Genomic DNA, 19,493 nt, shown 5'->3' on the forward strand with positions numbered 1-19,493 from the left:
CGGCTGATTTATTCTTTATCCTGATGGTGAGCACACAGTCGTAATTATGATCTGTATGGTGCTCAGCACTGGATAAACTCAGTTACATACTTCTGAGTTCCAGAAAAAGAATCCCATTTAAACATTTTTTAGTACTTATTAAAAATAATTTCATTTCCATTTAAAAGAGGCTCACTTTTAAATGACATTTCCCCAACCTGAATTATCCTCAGATAATAAGGCCCTTCCGTATTCTTAGTTTTATTTTACAGAACAGGAAATTCATGTTCAGAGGACTTTCATACAGTCTCATCATTTTCTAGCTGATAATTTGAAAGAATTATCTCCAACTACAGATGACTGGTGCCAAGCCCAGTTTCTTTCCACTGTGCCTCAGCTGCTTCAAAAATCTTCTTTCTCCATCCTCGCTGTGATTTTTAACTCCTGTAGTTTGACTATATCTTCCACATTTTCCCTCCCCCAGCAGGATGCATAATCATAAACCTGGTTGTCAAGATTCACCTTGCTTGTGGTCTCTAATAATCACTGCTAAGATAAACTGGCTAGGCTGAGGGTTCCATCCAGTCTGAAGTGGATCCTGAGAACCCTGGATCACTGTGCCTTAGTTGGGGTTTTACAGCTGTGAACAGACACCATGACCAATGCAAGTCTTATAAAGTACATTTAATTGGGGCTGGCTTACAGGTTAGAGGTTCAGTCCATTATCATCAAGGTGAGAGCATGGCAGCATCCAGGCAGGTACAGTACAGGCAGAGCTGAGAGTTCTACATCTTCATCTGAAAGCTGCTATCAGAATACTGGCTTCCAGGTAGTTAGGATGAGGGTCTTAAAGCCCACACCCAATGTGACACACCTATCCCAACAAGGCCACACCTACTCCAACAGGGCCACACCTTCTAATAGTTCCACTCCCTGTCCCAAGCATATACAAACCATAACACACTGTAACTGGAGGATCAAGCCCACATCATGGTGCCGTCTGCATTTCCTCTTGCTCCATTTTCAATTTGAAAGTTCAGAATCAGTGAATCTTTAATTGTAGGAATACAGCGGCTACTCAATATAATGGAAATATTCTTACCTTAAAAAGAAAAGGTGAAATAATGGGAGTTGGGAGAGTGTAGAATCTCCAAGTCTGTTCACACTTCCCTGCCTTCACTGGAAATGTTTATATTAAACCTTAAACAACCTTGAAGAACAAGGTGTCTTAAAGATTTACTATACACTTCTTGCTGCTGATGGGCACATTCAAAGATCACATCTTTGTACCTCGATAGCAACAGAGAGTGTAAGCCCTGTGGTTATGCTCCTGATGACTGACCTTAGGGTTTCATTGTTTAAAAATTAACATCATCATTATTTATAATAGTCTTTTGAATTTTTTGGGAATTTCATACAATGTCACTCTTGCCCAACCAACCCTCATCTCTCCATCCCTTCCTCCTACAAGGCCTTCCAACCCACCTCTATGTCCTTCCCACAATGTTTCCCATCGACTCCCACCTCCTCACCACCCCCCAACTTCATATACTCTTTATTTTGTTTTAAAACTTGCAAGTGCAATTTGAGCTGCATAATATGGATCTACACCAGAGTAAGGTTGATCTAACAGGGAACACACCCTCAAAGAAAACTAACTCTCTTTCCCCTAGAAACCATCCACAGCTCCTCAGTTTGCATGAAGAGGGCTCAGGAGTACCTTCCCTCCCTGCTCGAATATGATTTAGCTTGATTTATTGCAGATCACCACTGCTGCTCTGAGTTCATGAAGGTAGACATCTTATCATGTCGAGAAGATACTGGTTCAATCTCATCTTCATTAACCTCTGGTTGTTATCATCCTCTTAGGACCCATGATCCTTAGGGGAAGCTGTAATACAGAGGTCAGATTTGTGACTGAACACTTCACCAATTTTTTAAATATTTTTATTAGGTGTTTTCCTCATTTATATTTCCAATGCTATCACAAAAGTCCCCCATACCCTCCGCCCGACTCCCCTACCCACCCACCCCCACTTTTTGGCCCTGGCATTCCCCTGTACTGGGGCATATAAAGTTTGCAAGTCCAATGGGCTTCGCTTTCCTGTGATGGCCAACTAGGCCATCTTTTGATAAATATGCACCTACAGTCAAGAGCTCTGGGGTAATGGTTAGTTCATAATGTTGTTCCACCTATAGGGTTGCAGATCCCTTTAGCTCCTTGGGTACTTTCTCTAGCTCCTCCATTGGGGGCCCTGTGATCCATCCAATAGCTGACTGTGAGCATCCACTTCTGTGTTTGCTAGGCCCCGGCATAGTATATGGCAGTCTCTAGATAGTCCATTCTTTAGTCACAGCTCCAAACTTTGTCTCTGTAACTCCTTCCATGGGTGTTTTGTTCCCAATTCTAAGAAGGGGCAAAGTGTCCACACTTTGGTCTTCGTTCTTCTTGAGATTCATACATTTAGCAAATTGTATCTTATATCTTGGATATCCTAAGTTTCTGGGCTAATATCCACTTATCAGTAAGTACATATTGTGCGAGTTCCTTTGTGATTGGGTTACCTCACTCAGGATGATGCCTTCCAGGTCCATCCATTTGCCTAGGAATTTCATAAATTCATTCATTTTAATACGTGAGTAGTACTACATTGTGTAAATGTACCACATTTTCTGTATCCATTCCTCTGTGGAGGGGCATCTGGGTTCTTTCTAGCTTCTGGCTATTATAAATAAGGCTGCTATGAACATAGTGGATCATGTGTCCTTCTTACCAATTGGGACATCTTCTGGATATATGCCCAGGAGAGGTATTGTGGGATCCTCCAGTAGTACTATGTCCAATTTTCTGAGGAACCAGCAGACTGATTTCCAGAGTGGTTGTGCAAGCTTGCAATCCCACCAATAATGGAGGAGTGTTCCTCTTTCTCCACATCCTCTCCAGCATCTGCTGTCACCTGAATTTTTAATCTTAGCCATTCTGACTGGTGTGAGGTGGAATCTCAGGGTTGTTTTGATTTGCATTTCCCTGATGATTAAGGATGTTGAACATTTTTTCAGGTGCTTCTCTGCCATTCAGTATTCCTCAGGTGAGAATCCTTTGTTCAGCTCTGAGCCCCATTTTTTAATGGGTTATTTGATTTTCTGGAGTCCACCTTCTTGAGTTCTTCATATATATTGGATATTAGTCCCTTATCTGATTTAGGATAGGTAAAGATCCTTTCCCAATCTGTTGTTGGTCTTTTTTTCTTGTTGACAGTGTCTTTTGCCTTGCAGAAGCTTTGCAACTTTATGAGGTCCCATTTATCGATTCTTGATCTTACAGCACAAGCCATTGCTGTTCTATTCAGGAACTTTTCCCCTGTACTCATATCTTCGAGGCTTTTCCCTACTTTCTCCTCTATAAGTTTCAGTGTCTCTGGTTTTATGTGGAGTTCCTTAATCCACTTAGATTTGACCTTAGTACAAGGAGATAGGAATGGATCAATTCACATTCTTCTACATGATAACCGCCAGTTGTGCCAGCACCATTTGTTGAAAATGCTGTCTTTTTTCCACTGGATGGTTTTAGCTCCCTTGTCAAAGATCAAGTGACCATAGGTGTGTGGGTTCATCTCTGGGTCTTCAATTCTGTTCCATTGGTCTACTTGTCTGTTGCTATATCAGTAACATGCAGTTTTTATCACAATTGCTCTGTAGTACAGTTTTAGGTCAGGCATGGTGATTCCACCAGAGATTCTTTTATCCTTGAGAAGAGTTTTTGCTATCCTCGGTTTTTTGTTATTCCAGATGAATGTGCCGATTGCCCTTTCTAATTCGTTGAAGAATTGAGTTGGAATTTTGATGGGGATTGCATTGAATCTGTAGATTGCTTTTGGCAAGATAGCCATTTTTACAATGTTGATCCTGCCAATCCATGAGCATGGGGGATGTTTCCATCTTCTAAGATCTTCTTTAATTTCTTTCTTCAGAGACTTGAAGTTCTTATCATACAGATCTTTCACTTCCTTAGTTAGAGTCACGCCAAGGTATTTTATATTATTTGTGACTATTGAGAAGGGTGTTGTTTCCCTGATTTCTTTCTCAGCCTGTTTTTCCTTTGTGTAGAGAAAGGCCATTGACTTGTTTGAGTTAATTTTATATCCAGCTACTTCATTGAAGCTGTTTATCAGGCTTAGGAGTTCTCTGGTGGAATTTTTAGGGTCACTTATATATACTATCTGCAAAAAGTGATATTTTGACTTCTTCCTTTCCAATTTGTATCCCCTTGATCTCCTTTTGTTGTCTAATTGCCCTGGCTAGGACTTCAAGTACAATGTTGAATAGGTAGGGAGAGAGTGGACAGCCTTGTCTAGTCCCTGATTTTAATGGGATTGCTTCCAGCTTCTCATCATTTACTTTGATGTTGGCTACTAGTTTGCTGTAGATTGCCATACTCCCATAAAACTGATTTTTTAACATGTCAAATATACTATCATAATTCACTTTCTAGCCAAGAAATATATTCACAGATAGGATAAATTGTTTCAGATAACAATTAAACTAAATGTGTCTGAACTCATCAGTAAGAAAACCAGTAATAAGGGGGCCATGGAATGAGAAGAAGGGACTCACCTGAACAGTTGCTGCCACTCCATTCACATTGGCTTTGAGCTTATCCTGGAAATGCTTCTGTGATGGGAAGAGACACTGTTATTTCCTTAGCTGCTCATAAATCCACCCTTTAATTCTACTGTGACACGGAGTACCTCTGTTTGAATATATATATATATATATATATATATATACATATATATGTACATATATATATATATATATACATATATCTTTAAGCATCATTGGTTCCTCTGCATAAGCCAACCTTCAATTTTTCCTTATGCTCAGTGAAGGGAGAAATAAATGGATCCACACACAATCTTTAGGAAAATTGTCTGTGCTGAATTAACTAAGGAAAACTGAGAACCTTGAGAAGTGACCTTCCTGTGGAATGTCTTAGAGTAACTTGGCTTATGTGGCATTTATACCTCACTAATTTAGACCCTAACAGACCCCCCCAAAAAATTCTTTTCTCTATTTGTGTCTAGTATTTGTACCTCTGTTAGAAGCAGACGATATATATGGCTATCTTACCACTATAGCTAATGTATAGCAAGATGTCTTGATCAAATAAAGATGAATGGATTAAATATTTGTTAAGGAAATTAGCATTATAGCACTTATAATAGTAGCCTGTTTGACAGATACAGAATTCAGACCTAAAAACTGATGTAAAGATGGGCAGGATTTCAGATCTTTTGAAACATCAATCTTGACAATATTTTTATGTCTCTAGAAATCTACATTGAAATGGCAGAAACCAGAGAGTGAATGGGGCAGGACAGAGTTCTGTGTCATATAATGAAGACTTACACACATAAGGCAACAATTCTTCCCTCTATTTCCAAGCCAAACTTTAACCAATAACTGACTCCTCCCTTATTATTTTAGGTCGCATGAGCCGGACTCGATTTATCATTATGCCAACCCAAGGAGAAGGTCGACAATGCCCCACAGAACTCACCCAGCAGAAACCCTGCCCAGTGACACCCTGCTATAGTTGGGTCCTTGGCAACTGGTCTGCATGTAAATTGGAGGTAGGTCATGCCATGACACTTAGAGAATACTTCTCAGTCTGTGCAAAGCACTTGTCTCATCAAATACAGTGATTAAATAAATTACACAGCACCAGGTTCTGGGCACATGCTATTTTTAACATAACGGAGAACATAGGAAAATGTAAGCAAGTGAGTTAGTTTCACACAGGGTGACACTGCTAAGAGTCTAAACAGCCATTCATTAGACACTGATTATAATAAGCTAGGTCACAAAACTGCCAATATCATCAGCATCCTCAAGAATTCTGTGTTTTTTGTTCCTTTGCTTGCTGAGAATATTAAAGAATTCTTTAATTAAGCAAAACCCTGACTCTATAGAAATGCACAGCTTGCTTTAGATTGTGTTTCTTGAAAGTTAACTTTCAGCTTTGACAATGCCTTGCAAATAGACAGAGATGACAAGGGGGCGAAAGCCATATTCTAACATTATTACACTAACCAAGGTTACTACCCTTCCTCACTAATTGCTTTATTATTGGCCTAAGCTATAAATGCTGAGTGACATCATCGTATGTCACAGACCCTGAGCTTATGCTTGATCAGCAAAGATCTGCTACTGTGTGCTCTCTCTGGCTCCTGACTTAAGTAAAAGTGCATTGATTTTCTTTATTTCTGCCTTTTACTAGTTTATCCTTCAGTTCATATTCTGGAGCATATTTTAATTAAGCAACAATAATTTTGACTACACATTAAGAAAACTCCCCTGAGTATTCTCATAAAGATGTTTAGTGCCCCTGCCCTGGATGACCATGTTGAGCAGCTTGGTAATCCTGCTAAAATTAAATGCCTGTGTTTCTTAACAGGTCTCAGAGGAGCAGAGTGATATGGTCCACTTGTTCCCTATTCCTGTTTTGTCTTGTTTTGTGTTTTGAAGATAAGGTCGTCATGCAAATTGATGAATTCAGAAATAACCTAAGGAGTCTAAGTCTACTCGTCTGAAGATCTCTCTGAAGTCTTTGGCAATCTGAAATATTATCTGAAATGACTGAAATCGAGAAAAAGGATAAAATAGTTCCCTTATAATTATGATAACTTTGAAAGAGCAAATAGGGAGTATAAGGAGCCATTGTGGGGCCAGGGTGAGAAGAGTTAACAAAACCAGAAGGCAGAGGGTTAGAAAGAGGGAAAGACCTGGGGACAGAGAATAGCTACATTCCAAGTCTTACCCAGCATGCACTTTTGTTCTATCTGCCTTTGCACCTTCCCTTTTCTTTCTCAGGTATCAGCAGCTTTTAGTCTTTGATAAAGTCCAGCAATTTATCTCACAGGATCTGTTGGACAAATGCCCAATGGAAGCTGTTAGCTGTTCATATTCACCTTCTGCTAGAACCACAGGGACAAAGATGAGCGGTGACCATGGTGTGGGTGCAGGGTAGTAGCTTCCCTGCTGTGCTACTAATTTAGATGCCCCAGGGACACGTGGGAGCAATAGTTGGCTTTTGCCTCAGTAAACAGTAAAACTGCTTCAAATGCTAGACAGGCTGAGTCCTACCCACCAGCAGTTAGTCAGGATGTCCTTACTATAGTTCACTTTATGCTTGGGTACCTACCTACACAGTCAATGTTCTTTCCCATGAGTCTGCAGTGGATTTGAAGCTGATTAAAGAACTTGCAATCACTGACGGAGGCAGATGCAGAGACAGCCAAACATAGGCAATACTCAGTGATTTCTGCAGGAAAAGCGGAGGGAAGATTGTAGGAACCAGGGCAGTCAAGGATACCACAAGAAAACCCACAGAACCAACAAATGTGGACTCATATGGGCTCACTAAAAGGGAAATGACAACCAGGGAGCCTATGTGGGTCTAACCTAGGCCCTCTGCATGTATGCTATAGTTCTGTAGCTTGGTCTTTTCATTGGATTCCTTAACATAGAGAGCGGGGGTTCTTTCTGATGGTTTTACTTGCTTTGGGGAGCCATTTCCAACAACTGAGTTGCCTTGCCAAAGTGAGATGAGGTTCCTAGTCTATTACAACTTAATATGCCATGTTTAGTTGATATCCCCGGGAAGCCTGCCCTTTTCTGAAGAGAAAGGAAGAAAGAATGGATGGAGGGTGGGGTGAGAGTGGAGACTGGCAGAAGAGGAGAGAGGGGAAACTGCAGTAGAGATGTAATGTATTAAATATATGAAAATAAATAAAGTTTAAAAACCAGCAAAAAGTAAAATAAATAAAATAAAGGCACCGCAATCACACACTCTTAGCTGCTGCCTTCCTCCATTTAGTGGATAAAGCCAGTCACTTAAAAGCAAAATAACTCAAAAGAAAAACTGTAAATAAAGCAGAGGTGCAAAAGAAAAGGCCCAGGGCAACCTCTGGCCGACTTTCCTGATTTCCCAACGTATCTGACTTCTCTGAAGCCTGCTAATTCTTTGTGAAACAAAAATACTCCTGATCTTGTCACTAAAGTGTCTCTTCTTAAATATGTAGCTAAGTTTTTGGCACTGCTGATTAAAATACATGCAGACCTTTCACACAAAGGAAGACTAACTCTCCCCCAACAGTTTCCTACTTCCCCTGTCTGGGCGTGTTCTAACCCATTGGGGAATAGTGTGTCAATGGCTGCTTGACTTCTGGAAGTGTCGGGCAACAATAATGGAAGCTTGCAAATGGTACTGTGGATGTGACAAGACTGCCTCTGTTTTTCATAGAGAGACATTAGCAAAAAAGAAAAAAGAAAGATATATTCACCTTCAGAACCTGTTAGCTCTACCTAAGTTCCTCAGCCACTAACGTCTTTTCATGAAGGGTTGAGATCGTGGAGTCTAGCAACCATAACATTGTTCACAGTTCTGGCAAGTTTTACTTGGGTTTCTCCCCACCCCCACCCCTGCCCTTGCCAATTATCTAAACACTCAACACATCATTTTCTTATCTAGCTTATGAGAGTAGCCAATAGGCTGACTCCTGGGTGACCTCGCCATCAATTCTAATACCTTCAGAAGCTCCAGTCCTTCATACAAATTGCTGTAGTATTTGAATATAACCTATATCTTCATTTCCCAGTATACATTAGTATTTCTTCATTAATTGTTTGCTAATTATTAAGTTATAAGTGATATGAAAACATTTGTTATACAGCATAAGAAATAGTGACAAGGGTAAAAAAACTATGCAGTTTCAGTCTGGAAATATTTTATTTTTTACAAAAATTTTAGTCTTCAATTGGTCGAATCTGAAACTGGATAACGTTGATTCTTGCAGATATTTTTAAATAACATATGAAATACCTAGCATAGTGCCTAACATAAATTAAGAGCTCAGTGAAATGTATTTGCCACCATAAATTTGATTGAAACTGTAGTTATGTGTATTAGTGTCATCTGACCACATCTGGCAGAGGGGAAAACTCAATGTATACCAAACTCCACTAGTAATCAAGGCAGTGCAAAGGGTTGCAGAATGCTCTCTGGTTACCATCTTGCTTCAAGAAGCTGGGGTCTGCCTCCTGACTGTAGTGTGTAAATTCTGTACAGGGGAGCTTTGCCTCATGAATGAAAGTGTCATTCTGATGCTGATTTCCTTTCATATAGTAGCTGTCCTTAAAAGTGTAAGAGATTAAGGTTGAATATGGGCTGATCCCAGGATACACATCAGGGGCTGATCACTGTGTATCTTGGTTTTTAAGATGATCCCCAGTGCAGGCTCGTTTTCTGCACCGCTACACAAGCTGCCTGATGGAATTTAAAAAAAAAAAAAAAGCCCTCATCAATTCATCAATTCAGCCCCTCAGTTGAAGGTATCAGGACTTTGAAAGCTCACATCTGCTGCAGCATCTTTAGACATGTTTCCAAGTATATAAAGTCCTTATACTCACTTGCACAATCACACCTAGAAAAATCAGCAAAGCCATCTTCAAAATACTAAGTTATGAAGGAGCACTCCCCACCAGAAAGGAACTTGCGTTTATTCTTGTTATTTTCCATTTTTGGCTGTGAGTTTTTTATTAGAACATTTGTTTTGAATGTTATGCTGTGAGTTGATATTACACTGCTCTCCAAAATGGCATTTAGGCCTAAAACTGTGGTACTTTTCAGAGACAAATCCTGCAAGAGAAGCAGTGATAAGACCTTGATAGATCTGGTTCGGGATATCACTCTGCTGTGGGGTGTCTCGGCTTCATAACTCTTACATTGAAGACTGTCTGCTGGTTTAAGAGAAGAGGGATAACCGTGGGAGGGAGTTGGAAGGTTCTGTCCTCATGAAAGACCTGAGGGAGCTGTCCTATTGCCACTGACGACATGTAGAAGTCCCATCTATAATGAACTACTCACTTGGGCCTTAATCTTGAATATCGTAAACTCCCATGAGCAGTTTGTATCCACCACTTATAAATTACTCAGCCTAAGGTATTTTGTTATAGTAGTATGATCAAACTCCTCAATCAACCAACTATAATTGCTATTAAGTTTTTATTATCTAATAAAGTGTTGTTATAAATAATAAATTGGTGTTGCCAATTTATATACTGCCTTAGATTCTTTGTGCTTTAAACTGCTGTACTTTAAATTCCCCAAAATTGAAACTTTCATTTTGTGCCAGTTGACCATTTTATTTATCCTCCAAGATCCCCAGATGATATATGAAATTTTATAATATTGAACCTAGCATTTAGTATGATTTTCCTATACATTAGTGCCTATAATAAAGTATATTCTAAGTTGGACACACTGAGAGAAGAGTAGCCTATAAGTGATTAGAACAAGAACTAAAGCCATGGATCCCTCCAGGTACACTCCTTGGTTGGTGGTCTAGACTCTGGGAGAACTTGGTGAGATCCATGATTCCAGAGACATGTGTAGCAGAGGATGGCCTTACTTCAAAGCAATAGGAGGGGAGACCCTTAATCCCGGGGAGATTTAATGCCCCAGCATAGGGGGATGCAGGAGCGATGGGGCAGGAGAGTGTGAGTGGGTGGGGAAGCACACTCATACAAGCAAAGCGGAAGGGGAGGGCAGATATGGGATAGGGGGTTGGTGGTGGGGTAACCAGGAAGTGGAACTTCATTTGAGATGTAGACAAATGGAAAAATAAGTAAATAAATAAATAAATAAATAAAACAAGGACTACAATATAGACCCAGGAGATTACATTAGTTCCTTGCTCTTTTGAACCATTATTAAATACATAAAGCCTACAAGAACGCAGGCATTGTTACACCACAATATTTGATCTGATGACCAGGATGACTGCCACATGACTGACAGGCAGTGGGAACAGTTTGAACCTGTTCAAAAACTGGTGATTCACATTTTGCCTGAGACAGGATGGGGCAGAAATAACCCATCATGTTCTTGAGAATGGCATAAGTTAAACACTTATGAGGCTTATTTCTGGAATTTGATGCTTTTGGATCACAGTTAACTATAGCTAACTGAATCCTGCATGTTATTACCCTTGACTTGCCTTGTGTGGAAAGCACCCAAGCCGGTGGTCTGTGCCACCTTTTCTCTCTGGCAGCCACCATGAGCTCCCTTGATACCCTGAAGCTTGAAACCATGCCTGGTCAATGCCAGCTGGCCCATAAGGGGACAGACACCTACTCCATGCCCAGAATCAATGATATCCTGTCTACTTGGACTGGCACTATTATCATTTTGCACTTCTGCTTCTGCAAGCGCTGTAGTGTCTCCAAAGTCCAGGCACTGCAATATTTATCCTCTGTAGATAAGAAGGACCAAGAAAGGGATTCCTATTGTAGAGGGTTGTACATCTATCATCTAAATGAAGCCATAGTCTCATTTCCTGCCCTACCTCTTCACAGAAAAGACACACAGGGTAATCAAAATAACAAAAGGAAATAGAAAACTAGCTCTCTACCAGTTTTGGGACTTAATAGACATGAATTAAACGTGGTTATGTAGGAAAATTGATACCAGAATGAACAGTGGTCAGTGGACATAGGATTCACAGAGTGTCTAGCATTATGAATGCCTCCCCTGTACCTCAGATCCTTTACCTGTATGGGTAGTTGCCACAGCACTCCGGTCGAGTCAGCTTGGTAGGCAGTGGTGCCTAAAAGTCACTCATGAGGCAAAGAGTTTCAAGGAAGCTCTCCTCCTGGAGTCTGGCATTCTCTCTAACCCATACATTAATTTTCCATTCTCGAGTTAGTCTAGTGTATGGATCCACATGCTCTCCTTTAGTATTACCCTATTATAAGTGCCTTTTAAGATTGAATTCTGACAGCTAAAGCCAGTGTTCCAACAGTCCTAGAACATCCTTGAGCAAGACCATAGGCTTGAAATTCAGTAAGAATGTAAAAGCTAAGTCACTCCCTTACATAGGAATTTACCATCACTAAGGAAGAAAGAAGCTTCAGACGGAAGGAGAAACCAGAATAGATACTTAGAACTATAGCGGAGTTACACCCATACACACGTATTTACAATGGCCTAAGGGGAAGGTAGACTATACAATAGACTAAAATAGGAACTATGGCAAGGGTACGAAGCCCTTGACCCTGGCTTCTAAGATTGAATGAATCTTGGGTGGAGCCCTTTTTGATCCCAGTTGTTAACAATGAATTCTATCCCAGGTGGTTCCTGTTAAACCTTTTGTGTTCGTATTCCTCTGTATTATGTAAGATTCCGGTTACCTCTTTATACCTTGTAAGTGTGTCACCCAACTTCCTTATTGTCTTCTGCATAAAAAGTCTGATGCTCGATTTGACATTACATTCAGATCCAACACAACCTCTCCTGTGTGCATCTGTCTGTCAAATTCATCCTACGCTTTGCCCACCCGAGACTAGAGACCCATTTCACACAGACAAAGGGGCCCAGAGGGTCTGCTGCAGGTAGTATTGAGGTATGGGATGCCACATCTGGATGGCATTATGAGTGAGCCCAACACATTTGCAGTTGCTTGTGACATCAAAGCCAGCGTGTTAAGTAAGCACTACCCGGGTTTTCTTTTCTTCCTTTTTTGCTTTAGTTCTATCTGACCCCCACCCCACTCCACTGGCATCCTAGCACAGAGCATTCTTTACCTTAAAGGTCCACCTCCAGGTCTGCTTCCTAGGTATATGTGAGCTAATGTAGCTGTCAGCTGAAGTCATCCAAATGTCCAAAGAACTTCCTTCTGAGAGACCAACACCTTATCAAAATCCTGGTGAAGATACCCATCTCCTGAGTGTCTGCCAAAACCTTTAAGAACAGGATAATTTCCATCAGCAGACACTTGGGCTCTGTAACCATCAAGCCCTTTAACTCTCCATTTCTGTTTCTATGAGGCACTGTATGAATGTCCCTTGTTGCCCAGCTTTCTGAGTGACACTGACCTGAAACATCCTCAGAGCATTTTACTCAGGACAGAAGCCAAGCTGGGAAAATCACATCGAAGAGCAACAGAGAAAAATCAGTTTTATTTGAATCCCAACTGATCCGTGCGAGAAAAGAAGAACCAAATTCGACAATGAAAAAATATTAGGAAAATTAAAGAGAAATTCCTACCCTGGGGCTGTGCATGTTCTCTGGGAGATGCTTGTACATCAGACTATGTTCAGAGAGACAAATCATGCATTTTCTCTCATCTTGGCATTTATATCCATGTCTTATACTGGGGACATAACTTCTTTTTTTTTTTTAAAGATTTATTTATTTATTATATGTAAGTACACTGTAGCTGTCTTCAGACGGGCGTCAGGTCATATTACAGATGGTTGTGAGCCACCATGTGGTTGCTGGGATTTGAACTTCGGACCTTCGGAAGAGCAGTCGGGTGCTCTTACCCACTGAGCCATTTCACCAGCCCCGGGATGTAATTTCTAAAGCACGTGTTTGTGTTTCTACGTCACTTCCCCTGTCAACCCCTGAAACTCAGTGATGCTTTGTGATCATGAGGGAATTCTAAAAAGAAGGAAGATACTGTGTATCCTGAGGGTTTCCTTGGAGATTCTGACTATTTGGCTAATTCTGGGGGCATCCTTTCTTCTCTTAGGGCGGAGATTGTGGAGAAGGAGTCCAGGTGCGCAGCTTCTCCTGTGTAGTCCACAATGGCTCAATATCCCACACGGCTGTCCCTGTGGAGGAGGCCCTGTGTGGAGAAGTACCCTTCCAAGAAGGAATCCTGAAGCAGCTGTGCTCTGTGCCTTGCCCAGGTGTGCAATGAGCAGCGCCCACCGATGGTGATCTCGTTTAATTTTTATTTACACTGATATTTTTTCCTTCAAAAAGCTCTAGCATATCAATATTGAATTACTTATTTGATTTAATGTGTTTGGACTGTGGGTATAGAAACATTTTAAAAGATACTAAGTGAGGGAAAAAGAAAGAAAGAAAGAAAGAAAGAAAGAAAGAAAGAAAGAAAGAAAGAAAGAAAGAAAGAAAAGCTGGCTTTTAAAACAAAACGTTGCTTTTGTTTTAAAATCGAATTCCATCTCATTTCACTCGCCTCAATGAGCAGTGGGATCAGCATCTAGATAACAGTTTGGTCCAGCAATGTCTCCACATCTCCAACACTCAGAATGCTGATGGGATCTGGAGACTGATGATGCTGGAAGACAGCCCAGCAAGTGTGTGACCCTGTAAGTTCACCCTGTGAACAGTCAAGTTCTGTGTAGATGGGAAGATCAGTACGAGAAACAACATGATTCCTTTATTTTAATGCTAACAATGCAATTCAGCTTACACTGAGTAATTTAAGGTCTCAAAATACCAGCTGACAGTACAATGTGTGTATGTGCACGTATGTGTGCATTTACATGTTACATATACACATGTAGATCTAAGTGTACAACATTCACGTGTAAATGTTTATGTTTAAAGTATGTGCCATTTGTCTATTCTGTATGTTTACATGGACAAATCAATGTGCCTATGCATAGGGTACTTAAGTAATCTATTCCATGGTTTCTGTGCATATCCATTTTGTAATGTTACCCGACTCTCTGAGAACTGAGTCATTATAGTCTTTATATCTTCTTTTTAATTTTTGTTTTATTTTCCTCTTATTGAAAATAGATTTGTTTTATACAATTTATTCTGGGTGCTATTTTCCTTTCACCAACTCCTAGATCCTCCCCACCTCCCCTCCAGCAGCCACATTATACTCGAGTTGTAACTACTGTAACTTGAACCAGAGTTATCTATGGCAATCTCATTTTTGCACTCTTTTGCTAACCTAACTATAAATTATTTCACCAATATTAGTGCTTTCAGACTGGAAACACTAAATCTTTGGTCCTTCCCATGTCCCTACACTTCTACTACATGCCTCCTTGCATTTCTTCTTGCATGCCCCCCTTGCATTCCCTTTGCATACCCCATTCCTGTTATGGATGTCTAGCACCTGTTCTCACAATGTTCCTCCTGCCCTGCACTATGTGACTATCCAGGAGACTGCCACATTACCCCATGGTCTGAGTGGAGCAAGTGTGAGCTAACCTGCATTGACGGAAGAAGCTTCGAGACCACAGGCCGCCAATCTAGGTCAAGGACATTCATAATCCAGTCTTTTGAGAATCAAGATAGCTGCCCCCAACAGGTTCTAGAAACACGACCATGTACAGGTACCAGGACCATGTTTCAGTGCTTTAACTAGTATTCATTGATACCCATTCTGTTGATAAGAGAGATATAATGGGATTACTGTTTTCATATTCACTTGCAGGTGGCAAATGTTATCACTACATATGGAAAGCAAGTCTTTGGAACAATAATGAGCGGACTGTGTGGTGCCAGCGCTCAGATGGCCTTAATGTCACAGGTACTCCTTCCTAAGATTCATGTGGAGACTTCAAAAAGCTCTCACAGTGTGCTTCTGTTGAAGAATTCCCTTATAAATTGAAGCAAGGTGGAAGAGCAGGTGGCTTAGATGGTCTGCGTGGCAGGTTTTCATTAGGCCCTCACTTCCATCTTTGAAATCAACAATTCTATGTGATGAGATAGTAAAGTGTTTAAGCCAAGCAGCTCAGTCCTAAACACAATGAAATAGTCCTAAATTCATGATCTCTGATAAATCCAAGGAAGATGCATGCTTGTTTAAAATGGTGTTCTCTAAAATGTTAAACGCCATGCCATCTCAGTCAGTACACTGAGAGGGATCCACTGAGCATCAGCTCCAGTCTTCCCCATGTTCCTTCCACATGCCTCACGCCACTCTCCTCTGCAGCTGAGATTCACAGTGCTGATAAACATACAATTTTTAAATTGAAATGTTTTGTGCTAACGATGCAATGAGAAACATTTACGTTATGGATGTTCGTGTTTACCCACTGCAGGCTGATTTAGAATGTTTTCCTGCTTAGGGAAATTACTTAATGTCTAAAAATAGTCTGAAGGAAACACTCCTTATTCTTAAAAGAGGGTACAATTTGATTGTACAAATGGTTTTCTCAATAATTTTAAAGATTTTTTTGATGTCCCCTTGTCAAAGCAAATTAAATTGACATTGATTTTTCTTTAGTACTGCAACTGACAAACAGCCTTATGCAAGAAGTATACAACAGCTGGAGAATCACAGCCCCCACCCTTTTCCTGTTTACGTGCCTTCACATTATTGGGATTAAGCCATAGTGCAATCCATACAGTAATTTATTTTGAGATACCTTGTTTTTTCATTTTGTAAGTTGTTAAAGCTAAGTACTCTGTAAGCATGCCTACCTAGGAACCAAAGAAAGCCTCCTCCTCCTCCTCCTCCTCCTCCTCCTCCTCCTCCTCCTCCTCCTCCTCCTCCTCCTCCTCCTCCTCTTCCTCCTCCTCCTCCTCCTCCATGGTCAGAGAGCTTACACAGTAGAGGGCTATGCTGGCCCAATGTACCTTCTCAGTGCACAGCATGAGGCCACTAGACAAGTAAGCTTGGACTATTGGCATCACCTGGTAAATATGACTACAGCCTAATTTCACTCTTGAAATCTAAAAGCTGTGTTCTATAATCTCTGTGAGTTGGAGTAGTCCTCTCTGGAGACCTGTGGCTTGAAGAGCGGATGTCCTCTCCCCAGACCTGATTGTAAAATAGGCAGGTCCTGTGTGGCCATTACCACTGAAATCCACATGACCAGTTTCAACTCCAGGTGCTACCTCTAGACTGCAGTGGCTTTGTGTCTTGTTTTGTTTTGAATTCTGGTGCTTGTTATTTGTCTAATGTTTTCAGCAGTAGTGACAACTTAGCTGCTTCATTCCCTGAATATGTCTAAGCCTGACACTTCCTGTATTGCCTTGAGCCTGAAGCCTTTTTGCTATCTGCCACGCCATAAAGTGTAATTAGTTCACAAGTATTGCATTGCAAAGACTAGAGCCTATAAATTCGCCTGACATCATAGGAATACAGTTTAAACACTACCCTTAAGTGCATCAACTTCTCAAACTAATTATCTTGAAACTTAATGTCTGTTACTGCTTTGAATCAAGAAAGACAAAACCAAAACCATTATAGTACACGGGTGGATTTCAGGCTGTGAAGACACATGCTAGTTTTGTTTACTCAGATATGTGCCTAATACCTGCAAGTGCTATGTAAGACATCAGACTGTTCGTCCTAGACTTTATGCTTTTGCTTCTACACACATGCTGAAGGGGAAAATCCGTATGTCACTGTGTATGTTCATTATGCCTGGTTCATATAAAAAATCCTTGCCACAGGGCTTGGCCCTGTGGCCCCTGGAGCAATAGTGATTTGGCTTTTGGAATCAACCAAGTATGTAGCTGGGTTACCCAGGAGCTGGAGAGACAATGTATGCATAGATTGAGTCTCTAAGCAGCTGTGTTTGCTACTCCTGAACCCAAATAGTGATGCCATCAATTCTTGTACTGATCTGGGTGCTCACAGGCTTTGCCCTCAATTATAGACCCATGATAGACTCTCAATGCCAATGAACATGGAAAAAACACTATAAATGTCTCATTTTCAGCACATCCTGGAGTGACTACTAAGCTAGGAGTGTAGCACATAGCTGACATGTGCATTTAAGCCATGATAAAATAATAATGATGTTATCAATAATAACTAGGTCCCCAATATGAAGAGGAAGAGAAAACTTTTAAGTATGACAATCATAGATAAGCCCGCAAATAACAGTAATATTTTCTTTGTAGGTGGCTGCTCCCCTCAGGCACGCCCTGCTGCTATTCGGCAATGCATTCCAGCATGCAAAAAACCTTTCTCCTACTGCACACAGGTGAGTTTCATGCTGGGCTCCCCTACATGAATTATAATTTCAGTGATATATATGTATATACATACACATACACACACACACACACACACACACACACACATATATATATATGTATACACACACACACACACACACACACACACACACAGAGTAGTGTGGGTCCTGTACCTCTGCTAACGCCAGGCAGCAATTTTATGTGCCTACATCGCCATCTAGAGACACTTGGAGGGAGAACAATTGCCAAGACAGCAGCTTATCCAATCTACCTTCCGGCTAATTAATGCTCCATCTACCAATACCTGGTTTTAGTTAACTTATGCATTCCATTATCAACATTTCATGCAAGTGAGCTGTTTTGAAATATTTCCATGCTGTTCCTACTTAATAATATGTATTTTTAAAAATTTGTTGTACTGTACAATGTTTATAGAGTTTTTAATTTGCTAAAAACTAGGTTAAACATATGACCATGACTAGAAAAAAAAATGCTGTGTGTCTTTGTCTTTTTATGTGTTTGTGCATGTGTGTGTGGTGTGGGTGTGTGTGTGTGTGTGTGTCTGTGTGTCTGTGTGTCTGTGTGTGTCTGTGTTTGTGTGTCTGTGTTTGGGGGGTGTATATATGTATATATATATGCATATATCTCTCGTTTTAGAGAAGGATTTTTTGGTTTTTTTCTCCCCCATCTCTTTCACATACTTCTGCTTAGGAACTTTTGTCAGATGCACATAGTATTGTAATTAGTGGGTATTACTAGTTTCAATGCATATATACTATTTTAAAGCTGTGTTGCATTTCTTAAAGAAGCAGGTTTCTTCTTACAATGTATGTATCCAAAAAAAAAAAAAAAACAATGCAATGAAGGAAACTTAAGTATTCAGTCATATTTTATGACTCTTCTAATTCAAGATGGGTTAATTCTTTATCACAGAAAAGACATGGCTAGGTCTACAGAAAACAAATAAACAAAAAAAAACAGAAGAAATAAATTTATTTGGCCTCACAATGTTTGCAAAATATAAGTTGCCCTTACCCAGCCTTATGGACACTTAATAAACCTAAATAACTCTCCCCTAAACCCTTGGCACATACACCTAACTAGATACAGCTTTTTTCTCAGACTAAGAATAGAGATTCATCTTGTAAAGATGGCTTCAATAATACCACCATGTGATAACTTCCATCAGCTGAAAATACAGAGCATTGTTATAGCTTTGTCCTGCACTGAACTGTGGGCCGTTAGTTATGGCATTTGCTTCTCTGGCTGCCATCTGTCCTTTTGTAGAGCATCAAGGTGCCTTATTCAGTTTCAGTAGCTATTGCTCCTTAAAATCAAATTCAGTCAACAAGTGATGATCCCAGCAAGATGAGCTGGATTGGCATAAGTGACTCTATGAGGTAGAGATCTGTTCAGAAAATGCCAGAAGGTGTAAAGACAGAGTCATAAAGACTGATTATCACACTCTTCTTCTTTTCTCTCATTTCCCAGTGTCTGTCTATTGGACTAAGAGGAATTACTTTCTGATTCACTTCCCAAGACAGATAGGAAACCTTGTCTATCATCGTTCATCATAGTCAGCTTGTCCAAGATACTCATTATACATGAAAGTGACCAGAAACTACAAAAGCAAATATAAAGAACACATTGTCATGATGTCAAGCAGGGGTGTGTTATAATGTGACACTCTAGTTACGATAATGAAGAGTAATTGAGGGAGATGGATAGATAGCATATTTTCCTTAAA

General features: G+C 40.4%; 1 protein-coding gene across 3 annotated transcripts in view; it reads left to right on the forward strand.

Moving 5' to 3' along the window:
- Nucleotides 1–19,493, forward strand: part of Thsd7b (thrombospondin, type I, domain containing 7B) — a 946,089-nt gene that overhangs the window by 901,696 nt on the left and 24,900 nt on the right. For all 3 annotated transcript variants that reach the window (XM_011247964.2, NM_172485.3, XM_011247965.1), the window contains 5 exons: nucleotides 5,467–5,612; nucleotides 13,575–13,734; nucleotides 14,971–15,144; nucleotides 15,246–15,341; nucleotides 17,669–17,751. In XM_011247964.2, the coding sequence (XP_011246266.1) occupies nucleotides 5,467–5,612; nucleotides 13,575–13,734; nucleotides 14,971–15,144; nucleotides 15,246–15,341; nucleotides 17,669–17,751 (659 nt within the window). The remainder of the gene's footprint in view (nucleotides 1–5,466; nucleotides 5,613–13,574; nucleotides 13,735–14,970; nucleotides 15,145–15,245; nucleotides 15,342–17,668; nucleotides 17,752–19,493) is intronic.

This window comes from Mus musculus, chromosome 1, assembly GCF_000001635.26.
Source record: "Mus musculus strain C57BL/6J chromosome 1, GRCm38.p6 C57BL/6J".
NCBI lineage: Eukaryota > Metazoa > Chordata > Mammalia > Rodentia > Muridae > Mus > Mus musculus.